This window comes from Sciurus carolinensis, chromosome 11 (assembly GCF_902686445.1).
Source record: "Sciurus carolinensis chromosome 11, mSciCar1.2, whole genome shotgun sequence".
Lineage (NCBI taxonomy): Eukaryota > Metazoa > Chordata > Mammalia > Rodentia > Sciuridae > Sciurus > Sciurus carolinensis.
In genome coordinates this window covers 133,792,629-133,818,047 of record NC_062223.1, presented here as the reverse complement: position 1 = coordinate 133,818,047, position 25,419 = coordinate 133,792,629, and the positions used below count along the sequence as shown (strand labels likewise).

The 25,419-nt window shown below is 35.7% G+C and overlaps 1 protein-coding gene across 13 annotated transcripts in view; it reads right to left on the bottom strand.

Moving 5' to 3' along the window:
• Positions 1 to 25,419, bottom strand: part of LOC124960464 (beta-galactosidase-1-like protein 2) — a 63,010-nt gene that overhangs the window by 7,671 nt on the left and 29,920 nt on the right. For 12 of the 13 annotated variants that reach the window (XR_007104082.1, XR_007104083.1, XM_047519237.1 and 9 more), the window contains 7 exons: positions 22,353 to 22,434; positions 20,795 to 20,859; positions 17,008 to 17,092; positions 16,072 to 16,209; positions 15,293 to 15,373; positions 13,843 to 13,949; positions 9,944 to 10,090 (listed from right to left, as the gene is read on the bottom strand). Coding sequence is in view for 11 of the 13 variants with exons in the window: in XM_047519237.1 (XP_047375193.1) it covers positions 9,944 to 10,090; positions 13,843 to 13,949; positions 15,293 to 15,373; positions 16,072 to 16,209; positions 17,008 to 17,092; positions 20,795 to 20,859; positions 22,353 to 22,434 (705 nt within the window). In the remaining 2 variants the exon portion in view is untranslated. The remainder of the gene's footprint in view (positions 1 to 9,943; positions 10,091 to 13,842; positions 13,950 to 15,292; positions 15,374 to 16,071; positions 16,210 to 17,007; positions 17,093 to 20,794; positions 20,860 to 22,352; positions 22,435 to 25,419) is intronic. The other variant, XM_047519241.1, reaches the window with a different exon arrangement.

Below are 25,419 nucleotides of genomic sequence, written 5' to 3'. Positions count from 1 at the left end.
CTCACTCCAATCAGAATGTCAATCATCAAGAATACGAGCAACAATAAATGTTGGAGAGGATGTGGGGGAAAAGGTACACTCATACATTGCTGGTGGGACTGCAAATTGGTGCAATCTCTATGGAAAGCAGTATGGAGATTCCTAAGAAAACTTGGAATAACTTTGACCCAGTTATCCCACTCCTTGGTTTATACCCAAAGGACTTTAAATCAGTATACTACAGTGAAGCAGCTGCATCAATGTTTATAGTAGCTCAATTCACAATTGCTAAATTATGGAACCAAGCTAGGTGCCCTTCAACAGATGAATGGATAAAGAAAATGTGGTATATATACACAATGGTTATTATTCATCCTTAAATAAGAATGAAATTATGGCATTTGTTGGTAAATGGATGGAGTTGGAGATTTATGCTAAGTGAAATAAGCTCATCCCAAAGAACCAAACACTGAATGTTTTCTCTGATATGCGGGTAGTACTTCACAATAATAATGGGGGGAATAATAGAGGTATTTTGGTCTAAAGAGTGGGGAGTGAAGGGAGGAAAGGGGACATGGGAATAGGAAAGATAGTAGAATGAATCAGACATTATTACCCTATGTGCATATATGATTAAATAATCTGTCTAACTCTATGTCATGTACAACCAGACAAATGAGAAGTTCTACTCCATTTATGTATGATGTGTCAAAGTGCATTCTACTGTCATGTATAACTAATTAGAGCAAATAAAAAATATATTAGGTGCTGAAGCCAGGCCCAGCCACCATGACCACCACCTGCTGTCTCTAGTACCTGCGCCCCAGCCTGCGGTCTAGCATCTGTGCTGCGGCTGACCATCTATCAACATGTGGGGTCACCTCTGCCTGCTAGCATTGATTATTCCCAACCTGGAGGCCACCATTCATAGTGGAACAGCACCCTTCTTGGGACAACGGATTATCAAGTTCCTCTCAGGCGTCAGGTTGCTGAAGACTAGGAGGTTTGAACAGTACAGTATAGTTTTATTGTAGAATTTTTTATTAGTAGTATTATTATGATTATTCCTATTATACATACTATTATTCCTACTTTTTTCTTTTATTAATTTTTTTCACTCTATTTTCCTCTTATCTATCTATTTCCTTGGAGATTCTTTGTCCCTTTTTTTCATGCTAACAACCTAGTTTTTAAAATTCCACTTTCACTAGTTCTACGACATAGTACCTCTATAGACTCACCTCTTATCTCATTGATCTTATATCTACACCCCTTCCCATCCTCATTGTCCACCATTAGAAATTTTGGTTCTTATTGCAAACCCATTCATTATGCTGTAGATAATAATTGAATTCATCATCTGTTTATTAAGACAATATGGTTAATATTTTAATAGGGTCTATTTGGGTTAAGGATGCATATTGTTTGTATGGTGTGCTGCTAATATTGATCTCTCACTTCAGGGTGAGGTATCAGAAACTTGCAGGGACATTATAAGTCTAAAGTGGGGAAACTGCAATACCTTGGATTCGCACTGCTAGAGGGAAAGATACATAAACAACATGAGAAAACAAGGGAAGAAACTGTCCCAAACAAACCTAGATACTATATCAATAGACTCCAATGACAGTATGGCAGAAGAAATGTCAGAAAGGGAGTTCATAATGTACATAATTAAAATGATCTGAGAAGCAAAAGATAAGAGAGCAAAAGCAGGCAATGAATGATTGCACCAATAAACAGTTAAAAGAGCAAATGCAGGAAGCAAAAGATAATTTCAAAAAAGAGATAGAGATTCTGAAAAAAAAAACAGAAATTCTTGAAATAAAGGAAACAATTAACCAAATTAAAAACAGAAAGTATAATCAACAGCCTAGATAACTTGGAAGATAGAACCTCAGACAATGAAGAAAAAATATTTAATCGAGAAAACAAAGTTGACCAGAAAACATGGTAAGAAATCACAAATGGAACCTCCAAGAATTATGAGATATCATGAAAAGATCAAACTTAAGAATTATTGAGATTGAGGAAGGCACAGAGATACAAACCAAAGGAATGAATAATCTATTCAATAAAATAATATCAGAAAATTTCCCAAATCTGAAGAATGAAATGGAAAATCAAATATAAGAGGCTTACAGGACACCAAATGTACAAAATTACAACAGATACACACCAAGGCACATTGTAATGAAAATACCTAACATAGAAAATAAAGATAGAATTTTAAATTCTGCAAGAGAAAAGTATCAGATTACATATAGGGGGAAACCAATAAAGATATCAGCAAATTTCTCAGCTCAGACCCCAAAAGCAAGAAAGGCCTGGAACAACATATTTCAAGCTCTGAAAGAAAATGGATGCCAACCAAGAATTTTATACCCAGCAAAACTAACCTTCAGATTTGATGAGAAAGTAAAATCCTACCATGATAAACAAAAGCTACAAGAATTTACAAATAGAAAGCCATCATTACAGAACATTCTCAGCAAAATATTCCATGAGGAAGAAATGGAAAACAACGATGTAAGTCAGCAAAGGGAGGAACTACCCTAAAGGAATAGCCAATTAAAGGAGAAACCAAGTCAAGATAAAAAGCCAGAAATAAGCCAAAATGACCAGGATTACAAGTCATATCTCAATAATAACCCTGAATGTTAATGGTCTAAAATCATCAATCAAAAGACATAGACCAGCAGATTGGATTAAAAAGAAAGACCCAACAATATGCTGCCTTCAAGAGATTTATATCATAGAAAATGATACCCACAGACTAAAGGGGAAAGGATGGGAAAAAACATACCACACACACTGACTCAGTAAAAAAACGGGGGTTTCTATCCTTATATCAGATAAAGCAGACTTCAAGTCAAAGTTACTCAGAAGGGATAGAGAAGGACATTTTATACTGCTTAAGGGAAGCATAAATCAGCAAGACATAACAATCATAAATATTTATGCCCCAAACAATGACTCATCCATGTATATCAAACAAATCCTTCTCAATTCCAGGAACCAAATAGGCCACAACACAATAATACTAGGTGACTTTAACACACCTCTCTCACCATTGGACAGATCTTCCAAACAAACTCTGAACAAAGAAACCACAGAACTCAGTAACACAATCAATAATTAAGACTTAACAGACTTATATAGAATATTCCATCCATCAATAAGTGAATATACTTTCTTCTCAGCAGCACATGAATGCTTCTCTAAAATAGACCATATGTTAGGCGACAAAGCTACTCTTAGTAAATACAAAAAACTAGAGATACTATCTTGCATTCTATTAGATCATAATGGAATAAAATTAGAAATCAATGATAAAATAAAAACAGAAACTACTCCAACACCTGGAGACTAAATAATACACTATTTAATGATGCATGATAACAGAAGACATCAGGGGAGAGACAAAAAAATTTCTTAGAATTAAACGAGAAAAATGATACAACATATCAAAATCTCTGGGAGGCTATGAAAGCAGTACTAAGAGGAAAAATTCATTGCATGGAGCACATTCAATAAAAAAAGAAAAAGTCAACAAATAAACAACCTAGCATTACAGCTCAAACCCCTAGAAAAAGAACAGATCAACAGTAAAAGTAATAGAAGACAGAAAATAATTAAAATCAGAACTGAAATCAATGTTATTGAGACAAAAGAGACAATCAAACAATTGACAAAACAAAAGGCTGATTCTTTGAAAAAATAAACAAAATTGATAAATCCTTAGCCACACTAATGAAGAGAAGGAGAGAAAAAACTCAAATTACTAACATTTGTGATGAAAAAGGAAATATCACAACAGACACTATTGAAATACAAAACATAATTAGAAGCCAATTTGAAAATCTATACACCAACAAAATAGAAAATCTTGAAGACATCGACAGGTTTCAAGAGACATATGATCCACCCAAAGTGAATCTGGAGGACATACATAATTTAAGTAGATGAATTTCAAGCAATGAAATAGTAGAAGTCATCAAAACCCTACCAACCAAGAAAAGTTCGGAACCAGATAGATCTTAGCTGAGTTCTACAAGACCTTCAAAGACGAGCTCATCCCAATACTCCTCAAAGTATTCCATGAAATAGAAGAGGAGGGGACCCTTCCAAACTCATTCTATGAAGTTAATATCACCTTGACACCAAAACCAGACAAAGACACATCAAGGAAAGAAAATTTCAGACCAATATCCCTAATGGACATAGATGCAAAAATTCTTAACAAAATTTTAGCAAATCACATACAAAAACATATTAAAAAGATAGTGCACCATGATCAAGTGGGTTTATCCCAGAGATGCAAGGTTGGTTCAACATCTGGAAATCAATAAATGTAATTCACCACATCAACAGGATTAAAGTTAAGAATCACATGATTAGTTCAAGAGATGCAGAAAAAGCATTTGATAAAATACAGCACCCTTTCATGCTCAAAACTCTAGAAAAAATAGGGATAGTAGGAACATTCCTCAATATTGTAAAGGCCATCTATGCTAAACCCATGGCTAATATCATTCTAAATGGAGAAAAACTGAAAGCATTTCCCCTAAAAACTGGAAAAAGGCAGGGATGCCATTTTTCACTACTTCTATTCAACATCGTCCTTGGAACTTTAGCCAGAGCAATTAAACAGATCAAAGAAATTAAAAGGATACTAATAGGAAAAGAAGAACTCAAACTATCCCTGTTTGCCAATGACATGATTCTATGTAGAGGAGCCAAAATATTCCACCAGAAAACTTCTAGAACTCATAAATGAATTCAGTAAAGTAGCAGGATATAAAAATCAATGCTCATAAATCTAATGCATTTTTATTCATAAGTGATGAATCCTTTGAAAAAGAAAGTAGGAACACTATCGCATTCACAATAGACTAAAAAATAAAATAAAATACTTGGGAATCAATCTAACAAAAGAGGTGAAAGACCTCTACAATGAGAACTACAGAACACTAAAGAAAGAAAGAAAACCTTACAAGATGGAAAGTTCTCACATGTTCTTGGATAGGCAGAATTAATATTGTCAAAATGGCCATACTACCAAAAGTGCTATACAAATTCAATGCAATTCCAATTAAAATCCCAATGATGTACCTCATAGAAATAGAGAAAGCAATAGTGAAATTAATTTGGAAGAATAAGAGACCCAGAATAACTAAAGCAATCCTTAGCAGAAGAGTGAAGCAGCGGGTATCACAATACCAGAACTTCAATTAGACTATAGAGCAATAGTAACAAAAACGGCATGGTGTCGGCACCAAAATAGACAGGTAGATAAATGGTGCAGAATAGAAAACACAGAGACAAACCCACATAAATACAATTTTCTCATACTAGACAAAGGTGCCAAAAACATACACTGGAGAAAAGATAGTCTCTTCAACAAACGGTGCTGGGAAAACTGGAAATCCCTATGCAGCAAAATGAAACTAAACCTCTGTCTCTCACCCTACACAAAACTCAACTCAAAAGGGATCAAGGACCTAGGAATTAGACCAGAAACCCTGCACCTAATAGAAGAAAAAGTAGGTCCAAATCTTCATCATGTGGATTTAGACCAGACTTCCTTAACATGTCTCCCAAAGATAAAAGAAATAAAAGCAGTAATCAATAATTGGGATAGATTCAAACTGAAAAGATTTTCCTCAGCAAAGGAAACAATCAACAATGTGAATGGAGAGCCTGCAGAGTGGGAGAAAATCTTTGCCACACACACTTCAGATAGAGCACTAATCTCCAGAATCTATAAAGAACTCAAAAAACTTTACACCAAGAATACAAATAGCCCAATCAATAAATGGGCTAAGGAAATGAGCAGAAACTTCACAGATCTACAAGCAATCAACATATATAGGAAAAAAAGTTCAGCATGTCTAGTAATAAGAGAAATGCAAATCAAAACTACCCTAAGAATCCATCTCACCCCAATTAGAATAAGAATACAAGCAACAATAGGTGTTGGAAAGGATGTAGGGAAAAAGGTACACTCATACATGGCTATTGGGATTGCAAATTGGTGCAACCACTCTGGAAAGCAGTGTGGAGATTCCTCAGAAAACTTGGAATGGAACCCTACCATTTGACCCACCTATCCCACTCCTTGGGGATATCTTTTATTCAGTCATAAAGGAGAATAATAAAATTATGGTATTTGCAGGTAAATGGATGGAGTTGGAGAATATCATGCTAAGTGAAATAAGTCAATCCCAAATTCCAAAGGCCAAACGATTTCTCCGATAAGTGGATGATAATACATAATGTTTGGGGGGAGGAGGTAAGGGAAGAATGGAAGAAGGATGGATTGTATAGAGGGAAATGAGGGATGGGGAGGTGCGGTGGAGGGGAGGAAAGATAATAGAATGAGACCAACATCATTACCCAATGTACATGTATGATTATGCAAATGGTATGACTATTTTGTGTACAATCAAAGAAATGATAGTTGCACCCCATTTGTGTAAAATGAATCAAAATAAATATATACACATTAAAAATAATTTTCATACATTCAAAAGCTGAAAGAATCCATTATGAGAAAATGTGAGTCATTTAAAATGTTAACAGAAATCCCTCAAACAGAAGAAAAGTAATACCAGATGGAAATCAGTGTCTACATAAAGGAAAAAAGAATATTGGAAACGCTATGTATATTGATAAATATGTGAAGTTTTTTTCCTATTTAAAAAATATCTATACAAGATTATTATGATATTATCAACTATCAGGAAAATGCAAATCAAAACCACAATGAGATACCACTTCACACTCATAAACATGGAAAAAATTTAAAAGGTGGATAACTGCAAGTGTTGATGAGGATATGGAGAAATTGAAAGTCTCATGCATTCCTGGTGGGAATGTAAAATGGTACAGTCATTTGGAAATCAGTCTAAAAAATTAAACACAGAACTGACACACAACCTAGTAATTCCCCTGTGAGGTATGTACTCAAGACAAATAAAAAACCTATCTTCATTCCAAAACTCAAATATGAATGTTCATAGTCCAGCACTATTCATGAAAACAAAAAATAGGAATAGACAGAATGTCTATAAACTGAAGAATGGATAAGTAAAATGTGGCCTGTCCATACAATGGAATATTATTCAGTAATAACAAGAAAGGAAGTACTGGTAATGCTACAACATGGATGAATCTTGAAAGCATTATGCTATGGGAAAGAAGGCAATCTGAAAAGCAAGTAGGTTGGAGGTCATCTAGCACCTAGGAAGGCAGAAGATTAGGGGTGATGGTTACAGGACGTAAAGTTTCTTTTGGAGATAATGAAAATATTCTGAAATTGTGATTGCTGCAGAACTCTGTGAACATGTGAAAAAATTAAATTATATGCTTTAAATGTAATATGTGAGTTATACTGCAATAAAGTTGTTTTAAAAAAGTTAATTTCAAAGTATTATAGGGCTTATAATAGTTATAGAAGTAAAATATATGATGACAACAACATAAGGAACAGGTGATAGGAAATGGAAGTATACAGCTACAAGGTTCTGTAAGGAGGCTATTAGGATATTACTTGAAGGTAGCTAAAGGTATATATTATAAATCATAAATGAACTACAAAATTTTAAAAAACACTTAATAAATGGGTATTGTAGGATTAGAAAGAGACACAATTAAAAAGATGACAGAAAAGAGGAAACAGAATGAACAGAAATTACAAATAGAAAATAAATAGCAAGATGATGATCTAAATCCAACCATAATAACAATTACATTACATGTAAATATCTAACTAACCCCAGTTAAAAGGCATAAATTGTAAGGTTGGCTAAAAATGTAATACCCAATTATATGTTGCTTATAAGAAATTCAGCTTAACTCTAAAGATACAAATAAGTTGAAAGTAAAGATATGGGGAAAGACAGTCTCAAAACTAATCAAAAGAAATAATATCAGAAAAACAAAGCTCAAAGCAAAAAATACTACTGGAAGTTAAAAAAAAATGGTTGTTTTATGATAGGGAGTCAATTCACCAAGAGGACATAATTATAAACATTTAGGTACTTAATCATGGAGCTTCAAAATACATGAAGTAAAGTCAGTTAGCCCTCCAAGAGGATAAAAATCCACAGTGATAAAGATTTCACATCCTAACTGAGAGAATGAGTAGACAGAAAATCAGAAAGTATGTAGATTTATTTTTTGGTTTTTCTTTTTGACAGGGCTAGGGATAGAACATGGGACCACATAAACATAGAGGATTTAACAAGTACACCACTAACCAACGAACTGATTGGCTGACACTTATACAAGACTCTACCTATCAAGAGCAGAATATGTATATATTTTAAGTGCATGTGAAACATTTCTCAATGTAGACCATATTGTAGGCCTCAAAACAACTATAACTCAACAATTCTAAAGGGTTTTGTATTACACAAAGTGTGGTCTCTGACTCCTACAATTGAAATACAAATTAGTAATAGAAAGATATCTGACCCTCTCCTCATGTCCGGAAACTAAATAACATTCTTTTAAATAAAGAACTGATGGGTCAAAGAGAAAATCAAAATCAAAATCAAAAGTAGAAAATATTTTGAACTAAATCAAAATAAAAACAGAATTAAAGGCCCAGATAGGTTTAATGAATTTTAGCAAATATTTATGAAAAATTAGTGCAAATTCTCTCCAAATATTTCAGAAAATTGAAGAGAAAGGAAAATATTTGGATTCATTAGATGAGGCCAGAATCAAACTGTTACACAAACCAAAGGAAGACATTACAAGAAAACATAACATGGGCTAATATTCCTCATGGAGAAGGTATAAAAATTCTTTTAAAAAATAGAAAGCTGAAAACAACAGATTGATAAGAAAACCCACAGAGTGGCAGAAAATATTTTCAAAGTATACCTCTGCTAGGGGTTAGTATCAAAAATGCATAAGAAACTCAAATAACTTGATGGCTAGAAAACAAATAAACCTATTAAAAATGGGCAAAGGTATTTCTCAAAAGACAACATACAAATGTCAACAGGATCATGAAAAAATGTTCAACATCACTAATCACCAATAAGTAAGTGCTGGTGCAGATGTGGAGAAGAGGGAACCCTTGTACGCCACCATGGCAATGTAAATTAGTACAGGCATTGTGGGAAACAGTCTGGAGGTTTCTCAAAAAACTAAAAATTGAATTATCATAAGATCTAGCAATCCCACTTTTGGGTATACATGCACAGGAATTAAAATCTATGTGTTGAAGAGATGTCTGTACTCCCATGTTTTACTATGGCATTATTTAAATAGCTAAGATGCAAAATTAAGTGTTTATCAATATATGAATGGATAAAGAAAATGTGTATATGCACAATGGAATACTATTCAGACTTAAAAAAAAATAAATCCTATCCTTTATGGCAACACAATAAGGCTAAAGGACATGATACTAAGTGAAATAAGTCAGGCACAGGAAGTAAAATACTATATGATCTCACTTATATGTGAAATCTAAAAGGATTGAACTCATAGAAGTTGAACAGCGATTACCAGTGGCAGGGGGTAGAGTGGGGAGAAGGATTGGGCAGGAGAAATGGCATTCCTGTTCACAGCAGGGTAACTGAAGTTAATAATGATGTATTATTGCATATTTCAAATAGCTAAGACTAAATTTAAAATGTCTCATCACAAAAAATTAGAGAGGTGATATGTTTATTAGTTTAATCATTTTGCATTTTGTGTGTGTCTATGTACATATATGTATATTTAAATAATCACACTGTAGTCCATAAATGTATACAATTATGATGTTAATTAAAAGAAATTAATTTTTAATTGATTTAAAAATTAAAAAAAATAATAAAGAAACGGTTGAAGGTAAAATCGGTTTGTCCCACCATTTAGACACTCATCTCAGGAACACAGTTTGATAGTGATAACTATTATCTATTATCTAGTATAATAGAACCCCTTTGTGGCACCCTACCTGGCCCCGATCTTGAACATGACCCTTTGAGGTAAGGATGCCATCAGAGGAAATGAAGGTCTCATAAAGAATGTACCCATAGGATTGACCACTCCCTTCATTCACAGATAGCTGTTCCATGGTGAGTGGCTTGACAGACTTGGTTGGCTGTGAAAAAGACAGAAGGGAAAAAAAAAAAATAGGCTGAAGGTTCAGGTTGTAGAGAAGAATTTCAGGAACTGCCACCCAAAGCCCACTTCTCCAAAGGAACAACCTCAATAGACTTGCAAACAGAACAATCCAAAAGGAATATGAAAGGATATTCATGTTTATGTGCAGCATATAAATTATCCTTCTTGTTTACTAAACAAACCTCATATTTCTCTTCATTTACTAGCCAATGAGTTATTCTTGTATTTTGAATGAGAGAGTTGTAGTCAAGAAGGGGGAATGATTTGTGGGCCTTGCTCATTAACTCATGATAAAGTCTGGACAAAACTTCTGGTCCCTGGAATTCCCACCAAGCTGTGTCAGATTCTGTCTACTGTTGGCCTTCTCTTCTTTTCCCTTTTTGCATCTCCTAGGAAAGATCATTCTAATCCACACTCTAACTGGCCACTTCTTAATAAAGTTGCTTTTCTAGTACTAACCTAGAGTGCCCCAAGGCTGTTTACCCTTCTGTCTACTTGATTTATCCATGGATATTTCCAATGCAATATCATCCAAATTATAGGCACCATGACACATTCATACCCTGCTCTCTTTCCTTTGAAAAGAGGAACACCATCCATCCAGTCAAAAAATGCATAAAGTGTAGATGGCGTGCTCTCCATCTTTTTCTTCCTCCCCCTCCACATCTTATCAACCAGTCATCACCGACTTTAGAGTCTGACACCAAATGTCTATTTCCTTAACCCTCCCTCCTTCTTTATACCTATCTCCAAGCTTAAGTTCAGAATACTTCTGTATGTTTAAGTGTTCTAGAATGTTACCACTCTAAGTTATACCCTACAGAACTACCAAAATCCTTCTGAAATGAGGAAGAAACTCCTATCTTTACTTTATGATGGCTTTTCATAGCTTCCAGAGAAATATTCAAACCTTTTAGCACACAGAAATGGCCCTTATGGGGAGGGAGGGATGGGAATGGGAAAGACAGTAGAATGAATCTGGCTTAACTTTTCTATGTTCATATATGAATACCCAACCAGTGTAATTCCACATCATATGCAACCACAAGAATGGGAGGTTATACTCCATGTATGTATGATATGTCATTCTACAGTAATGTGTAACTAAAAAGAACAAATAAAAAAAAAAAGAATGACCCTTATGAACTTCTTGGAGAAATATAGACTATTCTAGGTCTCTGGAGTCATATAGTCTAAAACATCCAGAGAAACCAAAAACCAAATAAGATATCAAAAGCTATGGGAATCACATCAAGAAGACATAAAGCCAACTTGAAGGGCTCCTGCTGGCCTGAGATGGGATAGTTCGAGCATCAAAAAGAGACTACAATAGGGTGGAAAATGGGTAAATGTGTTAAAAAATTATGAGTTTATAATCCATAAAAAGAACAACAGAAAAACAACTCACTGGCTATCTTTGGATGATATGTAGGAAAAATCGTTCTTCTGATAAAAGAAAATACTTGAACTTTTGTCCTGATGTTTCTATAAAAACTATATGTCAGAAGAAGACAACTGATGATGAATTGAGTTCTTCGGTATAAGAATTCAAGTGAATAAATGCAGAAGGAATTGCAGGATTAGTCATGTATAACTAATTAAAACAAATAAAAAATTTAAAAAAGAATAATACCATTTTAAGACCTTTAATGAAATATTGGTTTAATTTATCAAGACATGACTTAGCTTGTTTCATCTATTACCTCCCTACCCCTTACAGTATTATTTTAAAGCAGATACCATAGGATTTCAACTATAAATAATTCCATAAACATTTCAGAAAATTAGAACTCTTTAAAAAACAAATACAAAATCATCATAACAACAATAAATGTAATAACTATAAGAATTCTCTAAAATTAGTGATTTTCTGGAAAACATTTAGCAACTATCTTTCTGGAAGAAACAACACTGATTTATAGTGTTTGCATTTCTGTGGTGTAAATATTCTCACCATAAGAAATTTTAATGCAATAACTGCCAATGGCTGATAAAATCTTTAGGTAGAAGGCTGATGGTAAAATGAAAATGAAGAGAGGAAACTAACAACTCCCGAACCCACTGATCAATTATGAAACCAGAAACAACCAGCATTATGTGCCTGGAATACAATGCATAAAAAGTAAAACAACACTACCTACAAAGTATACTTGCAAATAAATAGATTTTTAAAAAACAACAAACTTAAATCCTATCAAACATTTAGATTTAACTACCTATCAAATTGAAATACAATGTGATTCTAGAAATGTTACTTAACGTGGGGATCTAAATGCAAAACAAAACCCACACTGTAGGCAATTCTATAGTACAAGTAATACAGTTTTTCATCAAATAAAATAATAAAAAAAAACTCTGTAAAGGAGACTAAGGAGACATATTAGATGAGGTGAAATGGACCTCATTTGGACCCTGATGTGAATAAATCAATGCTAAAAAGAGTTATAAGATAATTGAGAAATTCAAGTACTGGCTATTTTATGATTTTAAATAGTGGTGTGTTAGATACAACTTGTATGAGTTTGTGACAACCACCCATGATGTATCTTCTCAGCCTGTGATCAGCATCATCATATTAGCAGCCTGAAATTAATCATGGTGGGCATTTTTATCCCACAGAAATCAGCAAACACTATGCAACTGTTTTTTCTTAGAGTTAGTTGCTAAACATTTCCTGTCAAATCAATAATTCTAAGGAATTATTGTTGTTATTACTTTTAAGAGTGATAATGTTTTATTGCTTTTATTAAAAAAGAAATCTTTATCTTTTGCTGTACATATTGATTTATAGCTGGAATTGTATATTATCTGTGATCTGTTTTAAAATAACCTTGAAAAGGGTAGGGAGAGAAAAGGAGGGTATAAGTGAAATGAGATAAGCCTTGTATGGATAAAATTGAGTCTGGGTGTTAAGTGCATGGGGGTTCCTTACTATTCTCTCCACTTTTTAAAAATGTCATCAAATTATGCAAAAAAACAAATCACCATGGGGCATGATAGTGTATGCCTGTAATCCTAATGACTTGGGAAGCTGAGGCAGGAGAATTGAAAGTTCAAGTTCAATCTCAGAATCTTAATGAGAATCTGATTTTTTAAAAATTGAAAGGGCTAGGGATGTGGCTCAGTGATAAAGGCACACTTTCAATCCTGGTACCACACACACACACAAATCCAGATATTAACTGCTGAATCCCTATACAATCTGACGAGGTAAGAACAATTAGGAGTCTCATTTTACAGATGAGGAAACTTAGGTATAGTGAGGTTTAATGATCTCCCTAAGGTCTCAAAGCCAGTATATATTGGAGCAAAGATTCAATGAGTGACTCCAGTGTTTGTGTGCTTTAGCAGAGCATGTTCCCTTGACAACATTGTGCTGCCTTAGTTCCTCTTCCATGTGACCTATAACCCTATAAACTGTTCTTCATTCACTTTTCTTACTCATTAGACTGGGAGTTGCCCAAAACATCATCTTGATAATATAGTTCCTGAAACATGAATATTCAATGAGTGTTATAGAATGAGTATTCAGTTTTTCCCTAATTATTTTTTCTTCAATTTCTAATCTGAATTCCTATTCTAGGTTTCTTATCTAAAGAGTAAAATTGGTAGAAGGAACCAACACCTCTAAGGATTCTTTTTTGTTCCTTATTCATTTACTCTCTATTATTTCAATTCTCTCTTTTCTCCAAAATCTTTTCCATGTGTCTATGCCCAGGAAATGCTCACCAAGTCCAGGTAGGGCAGCATGCTCCACAGTGTCATGAAGTATAACAGTGTCACTGACATATAGGCATTCTTTGGTATGTAATCTAGTGGGAGGGGCATGGGAGCTACTGCAATGAGAAAACACAAAATTGGGTCATTCCAGGACCCTCTCCCAACCCAATTCAAAGACACCAGATACCCTGCTATCCCAAAGCCATCAAGAACAAAGGGCCCAGTCACAGGGCATAACTTCCTAATTCCAGAGGAGTCAAAGCAGGAAATGATTAAGTAAGGGTCCTATCATACCTTTAAACTCTGAGACGAGTGCCTTTCTATCCTGGAAGAAGAGGGGGGGCACATCAATACCACCTGCTGAACCCAGGCTGCTCACCAGCATCTTCTAAAGCCCAATGAAAAATGCACATGCTTGCAGATTCCCCCATCTCCTTTCCCCTTTCAACCAGGTCATATACCATACCTATATAATAGCTCCGAGAAGGACCTGGAATCTCTGGATTTTAGAAGTTCTATAGAGGATTCCATGTACAACTAAGACCAAGTAACATGGTCCTGTGCTGAGCAACTTTATTCAAAAGATTTAAAATCAGCATACTACAGTGACACAGTCACATCAATGTTTATAGTAGCACAATTCACAATAACCAAGATATGGAGTCAAACTAGGTGACAGTCAACAGATGAATGGATAAAGAAAATATAGTGTATACACACAGAGACACACAGACACACAGACACACACACACACACACACACACACACACACACACACACACACAATGAAGTATTACACAGCCATAAAAAAGAATGACATTATGGCACTTGCTAATAAATGAATGGGACTGAAGACTCTCATGCTAAATAAATAAGCCAGTCCCAAAAGTCAAATGATGAATGTTTTCTCTAATATGCAGAAGCTAATCCAAAAGAAGGAGAAGATTAAAAAAAAATTAGAAGAAAAATCAGTAGAATAGATACACAGGAATGAAAGGAAGGGTGGAGGGATGGGATAGGGAAAGATAGGGGAATGAATCTGACCTAAATTTTCTATGTATACACATGAATATACCATAGTGAATCTCACTATCATGTATATCCACAAGACACTAATTTTAAAAACTATAAGTAAACAGCAGAAAGACCAGTAAAGTAGAAGGAAGGGAACAGGGGGAGGGAGGAGGAGAGGGAAAGGGGAAGTACTGGGAACTGAATTAGAACAAATTACATTCCCTGTTTTTATAATTGTCAAAATGAATCCTAATGTTATGTACAACTAAACCAATTTTTAAAAATAGCAGCAGATCCTATATATCTTGTGCATACTCCCAGTGCCTTTTGATAAAATAAACTGGAGCAAACTGAACTTCTCCCCAAAAGATCTTCATCCACTTCCTCACTCCCTCCCACTTGAGAAGACCAAGTCACCATTCAGATTGAGGTTGTTGCTGAGTACCTATAACAGAATGAAAAAACTCTTGAAATGTGGTATACTCAGGTGTGTAGTCTCCATTCTCTCTCAGCAGTGCCCCATACTCTGAAAAATACAGAAAATTTTGTTGTTTTCCCCAAGAAAGTCCCAACTTCAGTTTCTTTCCCCAGGAAGAGGGGAGAGTTTGGTACTGAGTAAAAGATTCTTAATTCAGCAGCTCTGAGGAGAAAAAAGAAAAAAACTTGGGGTACTAGATAAGAAAATCCCACATTCTTGTTGTTCAAACTATTTACAGGGACATCTGTAAAGCTTTGCAGGACTTTCAATAAGAAGCAAACAGTCCCAGTCCTTGGGTGCCCCTCCAAGACCTGGTTGAGAGCCCAAGGTTCTCTAATCCATTGGTTTCTCCTTCCTATCCAATTTCTAAGTGAATTCTTTTCTTTCATTCACTCTTTCTAAGGAAGGTGTCTTAGTAAACTTGTGGACTGGGGAAGACACATTAGTGGATATGCAAAGCAACTGTCTCTGGAGAAAACGTCAAAGACAAGGGTCTGTACAACAGATGAACAAGATTAGGCTATTAGTTTCTCTGCGTGAAAAGTCCCTGAAAGCCCAGATCCTCATGGTAGATAAATTTTAGTACTGTCAAGAATAAATATCTAATCTTCAATCCCCAGCACGTGTTAATGGCAAAACAGATGAACAGTTCCAGAGATTGTCTTTGGGGGCCTAACCTAAAAAGCTTCAGTCTCCAATGTGGCGGTGGCATATGTTGAAGACAATTCTGTGGGTCTGGTACTTGCCATAACTGGTGACAACAGGGTAGTAAACATTCAAATGTTGAGCTCCACCCATGAAGCCAAAGTTGGTACCACCATGGAACATATAGAAGTTGAAGGAGAACCTACGCTTGAACATTTCACGCACGTCCTTGAGTAGCACTGCACAGAGGCAGGAAGAAAAGGCAAAAAAAACGGGGACAGAATTGAGTTTGAGAGAATTTATAGACCCTCATGGATTTTCAAATCACCTAGTCCTAAAATGTTCAAGATCCACTAAAATCTCAGACCCAGAAAATGTGAGATGATTGAAGATTCATTCCAATCCATTCAATAAAGGATTAATGGAGTTATTCCAAGGTTGGTTTTCATAACCCAAAGACATTTATTATCTTTTTTTCCTCTGGGTTTAACTTTTGGGAGGATATTTTTTCTAGCATAAACTACACATATGATATATATGCTTGTGACCTTTTGCCTTAAATACATATATGTTCAGTTTATTGTTTCTGAAAGTCTTACTTTTAACCATGATTGGTCTGAATTTATAGCACCTTTAAAATCCATTTTAATGATCATCAACAATTCTCCAGAGAGGACTGGAGAATCAAGATCAGATAATAAGGGGCCAGGTAACTTCCTCCCTTCATCCAATTCCCCTTTGTGCAATTCCCCTATTATCAGAACACTCATTCTAATTACTTTTATAGCCTCAATAAATATAATTAGAATGGAAACTTAAAAATTAAATTTCAATTACAGTGATATCTTGGATGTCCATTCTCTGTGGTCATTTTACCTTCAGATGTCTACTTAATTATGTTAATGTTTATAAAGCTATGGCATGTAGGAGTCTTACCCCTGAATCTCAAATACACTAATTAGAAGACACAAGCAAACAAACAGATCAGTGCCATCTGCATAACATGTTCTCTGAGAAAGGAACTAAGGAGAACTCACCAGGTCCATCTAGACTGTGGTGGGCAACACCCCATGAGTCAAAAGAGGTCACTGTGTATACCGTCATCATTATAGGGCTACGACCCTGAGAAAAGCCAAGAAACAAATTAGAAAATTTTTATATAACTTAGAAGCCCTGGATTGCTTAAAAGGAAATTGTAAAGTCTAGTTCTCATACCCCTTTGCAACTCAGAGTATCCTATCACTGCTCATAAACTCTGAGTTCTCTTCTCCCATTCTCATATCACTTTCCTGTTCTGTTATTCCTCTTGTAATTTCATTGTTCATCTTACCTAAGGTTTGGTTAAATCAACTGCTATTTCAACATTGCCCTTTCTGGAACATTCTAGAAATAGAATCTGAAAACTTCTAGAAATAGAAATTTTCTCATTCTCTTCAGTGATCACAGTAGAGGTCTAGTAAGGAAATAACTGACATAGAGCACTAAAAATATTCAACAAATGAATACTGAAAATGGTGAATTCCCTTAAAAGGGAATTCCCCATTAGAGTTTTGGGGATGTGACTTAGTGGTAGAGTGCTTGCCTGACTGCATGAGGTTCAATCCCTAGCAACAGAGAGAGAGAGAGAGAGAGAGAGAGAGAGAGAGAGAATTCCCCCCAATCCCAGTATATTCATATATCTTCTAGTGCTCACTCTTCCCTTGCCATCATAGTGGACCCTCTAGTTCCTTTCTTTCCAGTCCCTGGGGATTTGCTAGTCTCTCTATTCCAGCTGTATTCTATAGTTGGTCCTTTCAATTCTGCTCCTTCTAGCACTATAAAGTTAATCTGTTCTTTGAATTTCTGCTGTCACTACCATCACAGTCTCCAACTCTGGGATCCTTTCACTGGAACCTCTACAGTATTCATGCTCACACCTGAGCTGCCAACTTGATCTACCACATATTTATATAGTTTCACCTTATCTTTATTTCTGCCTGGCAATCTTTAGATTTTTCAAATTTTATTGAATTCCACAATAATGTTCTCAAATTTTTAAGATTACTTAAACTGAGACTAAATGGTTCAAACTCCTGCAACTTCCTCTCAGTCTCACAGGATTCCCAAATCAAAGTGCTATGGACTTAATGTTTGTGAACCCTCCAAATTCTTAAGCTGAAATCTTTGCCCTGAAGGTGATGGTATTAAGAGGCCGGGCCTTTAGGAAGTGATCTCATGAAGGATCAGTGCCCTTATGAAAAGAGGCCCTACAGAGCTGCCTTGTCTGTTCCACCATGTGAGGACACAGAAAAAGGTGCTAAGAACCAGGAAATAGCTTTCACCAGATATCAAATCTTCCAACACTTTGATCTTGGATTTTCCAGCCTCTAGAACTAAGAGAAATAAGTTTCTATTGTTTATAAGCTTCTCCATTTGTGATATTTTGTTATAGTTGTCCAAGCAGACTGAGACTCACAATTTTTTACATTAGAAACCTTTTTTTAATTTTTTTTTAATATATTATTTCTCACTTCACTTAGGCATTGCCTTCTCTAAATATTGGACCACCTTAATTATTCTAATGATAAAGAATTCTTTGTCTTGAATTGTATAGAAGGAAATAAGAGTGGGGGATGGGGGGAAGGAAAGATGATAGAATGTGACAAACATCATTACCCTATATACATGTAAGATTACATGAATGAGGTGACTGTACATTGTGTACATCCAGAGAAATGAAAAGAAAGTTGTACCCCATTTGTGTACAATGAATCAAAATGTATTCTGCTATCATGTATATCTGAATATAGTAAACAATAAAAAATAAATAATAATAATAATAATAATAATAATGATATTTGCCTGCATCATCAATTTCCAGGCACCACCTGCAGCAAGTAATAAGAATGTTTACTTAATGTAGATTGAGAGTCTCTCTGACTTATATCCCCCAAATTACTAAGGAGTTAATTAATGAATGCTGAATTTTGGAGGAACTATTATGCTGGGCATTCTCTTTTGATATACAAGTAAATTCTAAAGTTTCTTTCAATTCTAACATTTCCAAAGTCTTTAATGAAAAAAATTGATTTTATTTATTAATGACTTCTTAGTTTCCTATAAATCTGCAAAGTGATTATTATCAAAAGGACAATTTGAGAGCTTTACAACTGTAAAAATCCAAGAAAAGCCCATTTTATTCAATAAAATTCAAAAGCCTATACAAAAAACTTCTTCTTCGCTACTTGAGGCAGTTCATTTCATTTTTGGAGAAATCAGATTGTTAAAATTATAATCCTTATAATGAGCTAATATGTGTTTTCCATTAATTTTTGTCTCATTGAAACTAATTTTGCTATATGGAAATAAAAAAAATTTTCCTTTCATATGAAAATACTCTAAACTTTTGGAGATGCCCATTAAATGAGTCTTATCTTTAATGTGACACTCATTCCTATTTCTTTTAGTTTATTTTTACATAATCTCTAAACCAAGTCGGCTAAAAGTATTCTGTTTTGCTAAAATGCCACCTAAGACATGATGACCTCAGCAGAAAAAAATACAAAAACCAAAAAAATGAATGCTTCAAATGTGTTCTTACAGTATGGAGAAATGTGATGATATCATTTCTGTCAATAAAACCCAAGTTTTAAAAACTATGGGTAGTAGGTGTCACAGATTTATTTAGGTGAAACATAACTTCCCAAATCTCTTACATGCAACACACTGTCAAGAACACATTGTCAAGCTGGATAGCTTCCTTTTTGCATTTTTGTCCCTAGAGATTTTCTGCTTTTATTTCATTTTGATTTTAATGCAAATATTGTACAATTAACTACTGCCTTTTGGTTTTAGCCTATTGGGATCCAGGAGATTCCCACTGCTTTCCAGTACTCTCATCTGGACATGTCCATCTTTTCTTTTCTTTTTCTTTTTTTTTTTTTTTTCATTACTGGGAATTAAACATTGAACCCAGGGCCTCACACATGCTGGGCCAATGCTCTACTAGTGAGGTACATCCCTAGTCCTTTTTATTTTCTTTTGAGATAGGATCCAAGTTTCCCACACTGGCCTTGTCCTCATGATCCTCCTCCCTCAACCTCCTAACTAGCTGGGATTATATGTATGTGCCACCACATTTGGCATGATTTGTCCATCCTTTCTCAAGAGATTATCAGTCAGAACAAAGATAGTAAGAGGACATTCACACATAGTGAGCAAATCTAGATATAGCTGGGGCTAGGGAGATAGCTCAGTCGGTAGAGTGCTTGCCTTGTAAGCACAAGGCCCTGGGTTCGATCCCCAGCAAAACCCCCCCCCCAAAAAAAATCTAGATATAGCCTCCTCAAGGCAAGGAATGTGTCTCTCTAACCAATGCATACCTAGAGCCTAGCGAAAAAACTGACTCAAACAGTCAAAAAAAAAAAGTACTCAATTCAAATTTCTAAATTTAAAACCTATAATTTCTCATCTAGTTCAGGTTTTTGCTACCCTTTAACTATGTGGGTTCCACCTTGTCTAATTTAGGGAAGAGTCTCTTTAATGTAAAACAGACACAAAACCTCTAATTTTTCCTTATATTCATTTAATATTATATCTGCTCTCAAAACTGTGTTTCATGTGTTCACTTTCTTAGTCAAGTGTAAGAAATGCACTGGAAACAAATTACAGGGAACTTTCTATAGCTGTGGGCTATGGACCTGGTACTGTGAGCATGTGAATTTGATTCAGCTGATCCTAAAACCATCTAGAATAGGCATTGATTAAACTTTTAACTGAACCAATAACTGTTGAGAATTCCCCCAGCTAAAGAGCTAACATTTTGCATCTCTGAAATGTCCTTACCTGAATTGAAGAGAGTTCTTTATAAGTTTCTTTCTTTACATTCTTCATGTGGACAGTGATCAGCACTATGGTGGGAAAGGAGAAACAGTGCATAGTTTTGCTGTGACCTGGCTGAGAACCAAGGGTTTGTCACAACCCCTCTACCAGGGTCCCCAAACTACAGATGACATACTACCAGAACCAAGTTGGAGACCTGGGTTCAGCACCTCCTACATGTACAACTCTCAGACATTTCATTTGGTGACTAACAATAACGACATGATCTCACAATAAAACCCACATGTAATATACAAAGGGCTTTCAAAGAAATTCTTTCACTTAGCATTTATAGTGAATTTGAAGTAATAGGACAGTTCAAATAAACTACCATGTGATACTGATGAATAGCCAGGCCTAATGAAGAAATTCAGCTCAGAAAAATAAATCACCTAAGACCTAAAACTTGACTCTAGGTCTCTTGACCTCTTTCGGTGGCTGAAGGAGTTGTTTGGGATTGAGACAAGGACTTTCTAATACTAAGTATGTACTCTATCACACAGGGCCACAGCCCCATGCTTTTTCTGTCTCCATTTGTCTCTGTGTTACCTTTATCACTGTCCTATATATCAACCTGTGTTTGCTCCTTGTAATCCATATCCCTCCCAACTTTTTTTTTTTCTTTCAGCTTTGTTAGGAATTAATTCCAGGATTTTGCACATGCTAGGCAAGGACTCTATTGCTACAGTCCCCCTCCCCCACTGCTTGATTTTCTGAATTTATTTACCCCAAGAGCTCCCAGGGCTGGGTTCAGGGCATTGCTATTTTTCTGACACTCACCTGCTCTCTGTTTCTCAATCAGAGTGATATGATAGTATTGGAGATAACCTTTACTCTGATCCCAGTCAGAACCCCTTCTGATTAAGGGATTAAGGAAGATGGAGTAAGTTTTCTGTATTGTTACTGCTCTGGGGATAACAGCCGGTGGGACAGGAAGATAGGGTCTAACCTTCTATTATGGTTTGGATATGAGGTGTCCCCCCAAAGCTCCCGTGTTCCTGCAGAAATATAGGCAAAATGATTGGATTATGAGAGCTATAACCAGCCCATCCTAGTTTGAATGGACTGACTGGGTGGTAATATAGGCAGGTGGGATACAGTTGGAGGAGGTGGATCACTATGAGCTCTCCTGGAAGGGTTTGTTTCCTTTGAGGGCACTTCCCCTTTCCGTCTCTGTCTCCAGCTGCCATGAGTAGACCACTGATTCTTCCATCATGGTGTCCATCATAACCTGCCTTATCTTGGGTCCAGAGCAATGAAATCAGAAAACCCTGGACTGAATGTCTGAAACTGTGAGCCCTAAATAAGATTTTCCTCCTCTAAGTTATTCTTGTCATGTGTTTTGGTCACAGCAACAAAAAAATGATTAACTTACTAACTCAGCTTTGACCTCAACTCCCCACCATTTTCATCTAAAGACTATGAGATTTCCTCATAGGAGATGGGAATGATGAATGTCAGAAGGACTCTTGCTCTTTCAGAATTGACCACTGGAGGACACAAAGTGAAACCAAAACTGTACCATTTTTTATGTGGCCTTTTTCCAGTGTTAGTCCATTATCAGCAGTCATGAGCAGCACGTTGACCTTTCTTTTCTCCAGAGCCTAGGAATAAATTCAGAAAGGCAAATAGACTCTCCCTGGTTCCATGGAATTGTTTCTTTACAGAAAAAAAAATATGACAACAAAATACTAGAATGAGGTTGAAGCATGGAAAAGAAGGTCTAATTCTTCATCCAACTTCTTATAATTTAGAAATTTAAAACAGGAATATCATCTCTGCCTCAGTCACAGAGCCAAAGTGATAACTATAAGTTCATAGAATAGGCAGTGGAATTATTTACATTTACCTAATACAGTGCTTTCCCTAAGGACCTAAATTCTGGATTTTCTCAGTATGTCAGAACCTAAGATAAACATTCTTGTCCCCACTGTCATCCAAATTAACCATGTCCCATGGGCCAAATTCACACATACTTCTGCTATTTTCAATGGGCAAAGACAGGTAAGTTGTTGCTAAATCTATCCATAGTCACATATTTTGCTGCATGAGCCCTTAATGTTCCTACTTTAACTAGAATCAGTGCTGGGGAGATTCAAAATCAAAGATAGCAAGAAACAAGGGACTTATCTAATTTGGGGGTGAAAAACTAATACCGTGGTCATAGATACTAAGAAAAGCCAAAGGTGTACTTCGTCTTTTGGACCAAGTATGAAATTAAACAAAACAAAACAAAACACAAAAAATTCCTGAAAGAGAAAATGTTCTTGCAATTATCCCTTGAACCCTTTACTGGGTACTATGAGTTGGTGTAGATCTATGGACTCCTTTGAAAAATAGGTGAGGCAGAGAAGTGACTCGAGTGAGAAGAGCCAGAATGTCATCTATCAATTACTGTTATCCCATCCCATCTTCTGTAGATACTATAAGAATGCAGTACTTCATCTCTAGCCCTTGTGACCAACATGGCTTACTGGCATATCAAAACTAGAAGACTTGAGAATGAAAGGTGATAGCAATTATTCTAGCATCCTATGAATGTCCTGGACAAATCAAAATGCATGATTCATAATTCATAGGGATAGAAACAGATTCTACTTCTAGGGATGATAGATTTTTCATATCCAATGAACCTTCCTTCTAATAAAAACTAGACAAGCTGGACAAGATATTTTCTAAAGATTTATTTAGAGATGCTGCATATGTAAGGTAGAATGTGAGGGGCCCATATCCTAGAGAGAAAAGAAGCTAGTATTTGGTACTGCTTTTCCCATGAGCCAGTAACTCATTTCTAAAGTATCAGTTGAGAGTCTGAGAAATTTAGAAGGGTTTCCAGGAGTATTATAAGGCTTGGAGAAAGAAACTGCAGTTTGGGGACCACCACAGTAGAGAACCATGAAAAATCCTAGGCTTTTCAGCCAAGACCTGAAGAGCGATCCCCTAGAAAAAAGGGTGAATTTCACAAGGACAGCTCAGTTTCAAATCATTGCAAATACCTGTCAGAAGCAAAAATGAATCAATCCAGGGGGTGACAAAAGGACTCAAATGATCTCATTGTTCTCATAAGTTAATGTCTGACATTCAATAAATAAGTTATTAGACATGCATTAGACTATACTTTATGGAAACCATAAGAAAAATCACAAAGGAAACAGATCCTTATGAGATTAAATCTTAGATTTATTAGACTTAGGTTTTGAAATAGATATAATTAATGTGTTCATGGAATTAAAAGAAAAAATGAGAACTCTTGGCAAAGAACTAGAAATAAATAATCAAAACAAAATCAGAAAATCATACCTTTATTGGTTGGTGTTTTTGTGATACTCAAGGACCAAACATGATTGGTCCTTTTCCTGGGTTCCCTACACTGCTTGGGCAGATAAACAAGTTTGCACTAGACAAGATCTTTCAAGGAAATTTTATCTAATATACATAGTGATTTAAGACATGTACATTCAGAGAGCCATGTGACTATCATGATCCTCCCTGGTACAAGAGAGATTGATTTAATAACCACTGGTTTTCTCTTTGTAAATAGAGACAACCTCCCCTCTACTGGGAATCCAAAGATAATGTAGGCCTTAGGCTAATGTGCATATTTAAAAGTCATCAAGCACTCTTCAACTAGAGCAACAGTCAGGTATATCCCAAGGAAGATGCTTCAGTTTGAGAAAAAAGGAAAAGAAATTTAAAATGTCTCTTTTTCCCTTATTATCTAGAAAATATAAATATATTTATGTTTTATGGTACTATTCTATAATATATATTGGTTAGATACAGTGTAATTTTACTATTGAGGCAGGAGAAAGAGTTAAAATAGGCAGATAGGACACATGGGCTCCTCCAATGTCAGTTTCTAGGTAGCAGGCTTGAGAAACTACAGACTTAAAAAGTCAGGCATAATCAAGGTCAGAACAATTCCTGTGTAAGCAGGAAACTAACTGATAGTGAGATATACCTTGCTTAGTGCAGATATCCCTGTCTGAAAAAAAAAAGGCATGATACCCTGATTGGATGAAAGGATGTGTGAAGAGCTTTTGGACAGTGAGTTCCTTACTCAGGATTGGGTCATGGCCAGCTTCCTTAACCCTGGAGATTCACATAAACCCCTAGAAAACAGATACCCATCAGCAACCCTTTCTTGGGACCCATCCCCCTTTGGGAATTATGCTTTCTTTTCTTTACTTTTCTTTTTTTTTTTTTTTTTTTGGTACTGGCAATTAATCCCAGGGGTGCTTATTTTTATATTTTATTTAGAACAGAATCTTGCTAAGTTGCTGAGGCTGCCCCTGAACTCACAATCCTACCTCAGACTTTTGAGGTACTGGGATTACAGGCATGCGCCACTGCACCTGGCTCTGCTTTCTTTCTATTACTCTAATGATTCCTGTTACTTTGCTCTCACCCTTGTGTCCATGGATTTCATTCTTCAAATTCATGAAACAAAAAACCCACCCAGTCCTGCTTGATGCTGCATCTTTTGGGGGCTCATCCAGGATCTATGGAAGGGTGAGTAAAATGGACCAATGATTCACTGCCTTTTCTGGGAGCCCTAAGCTCCATTCAAATGTTTAGTCCTCTTGCTC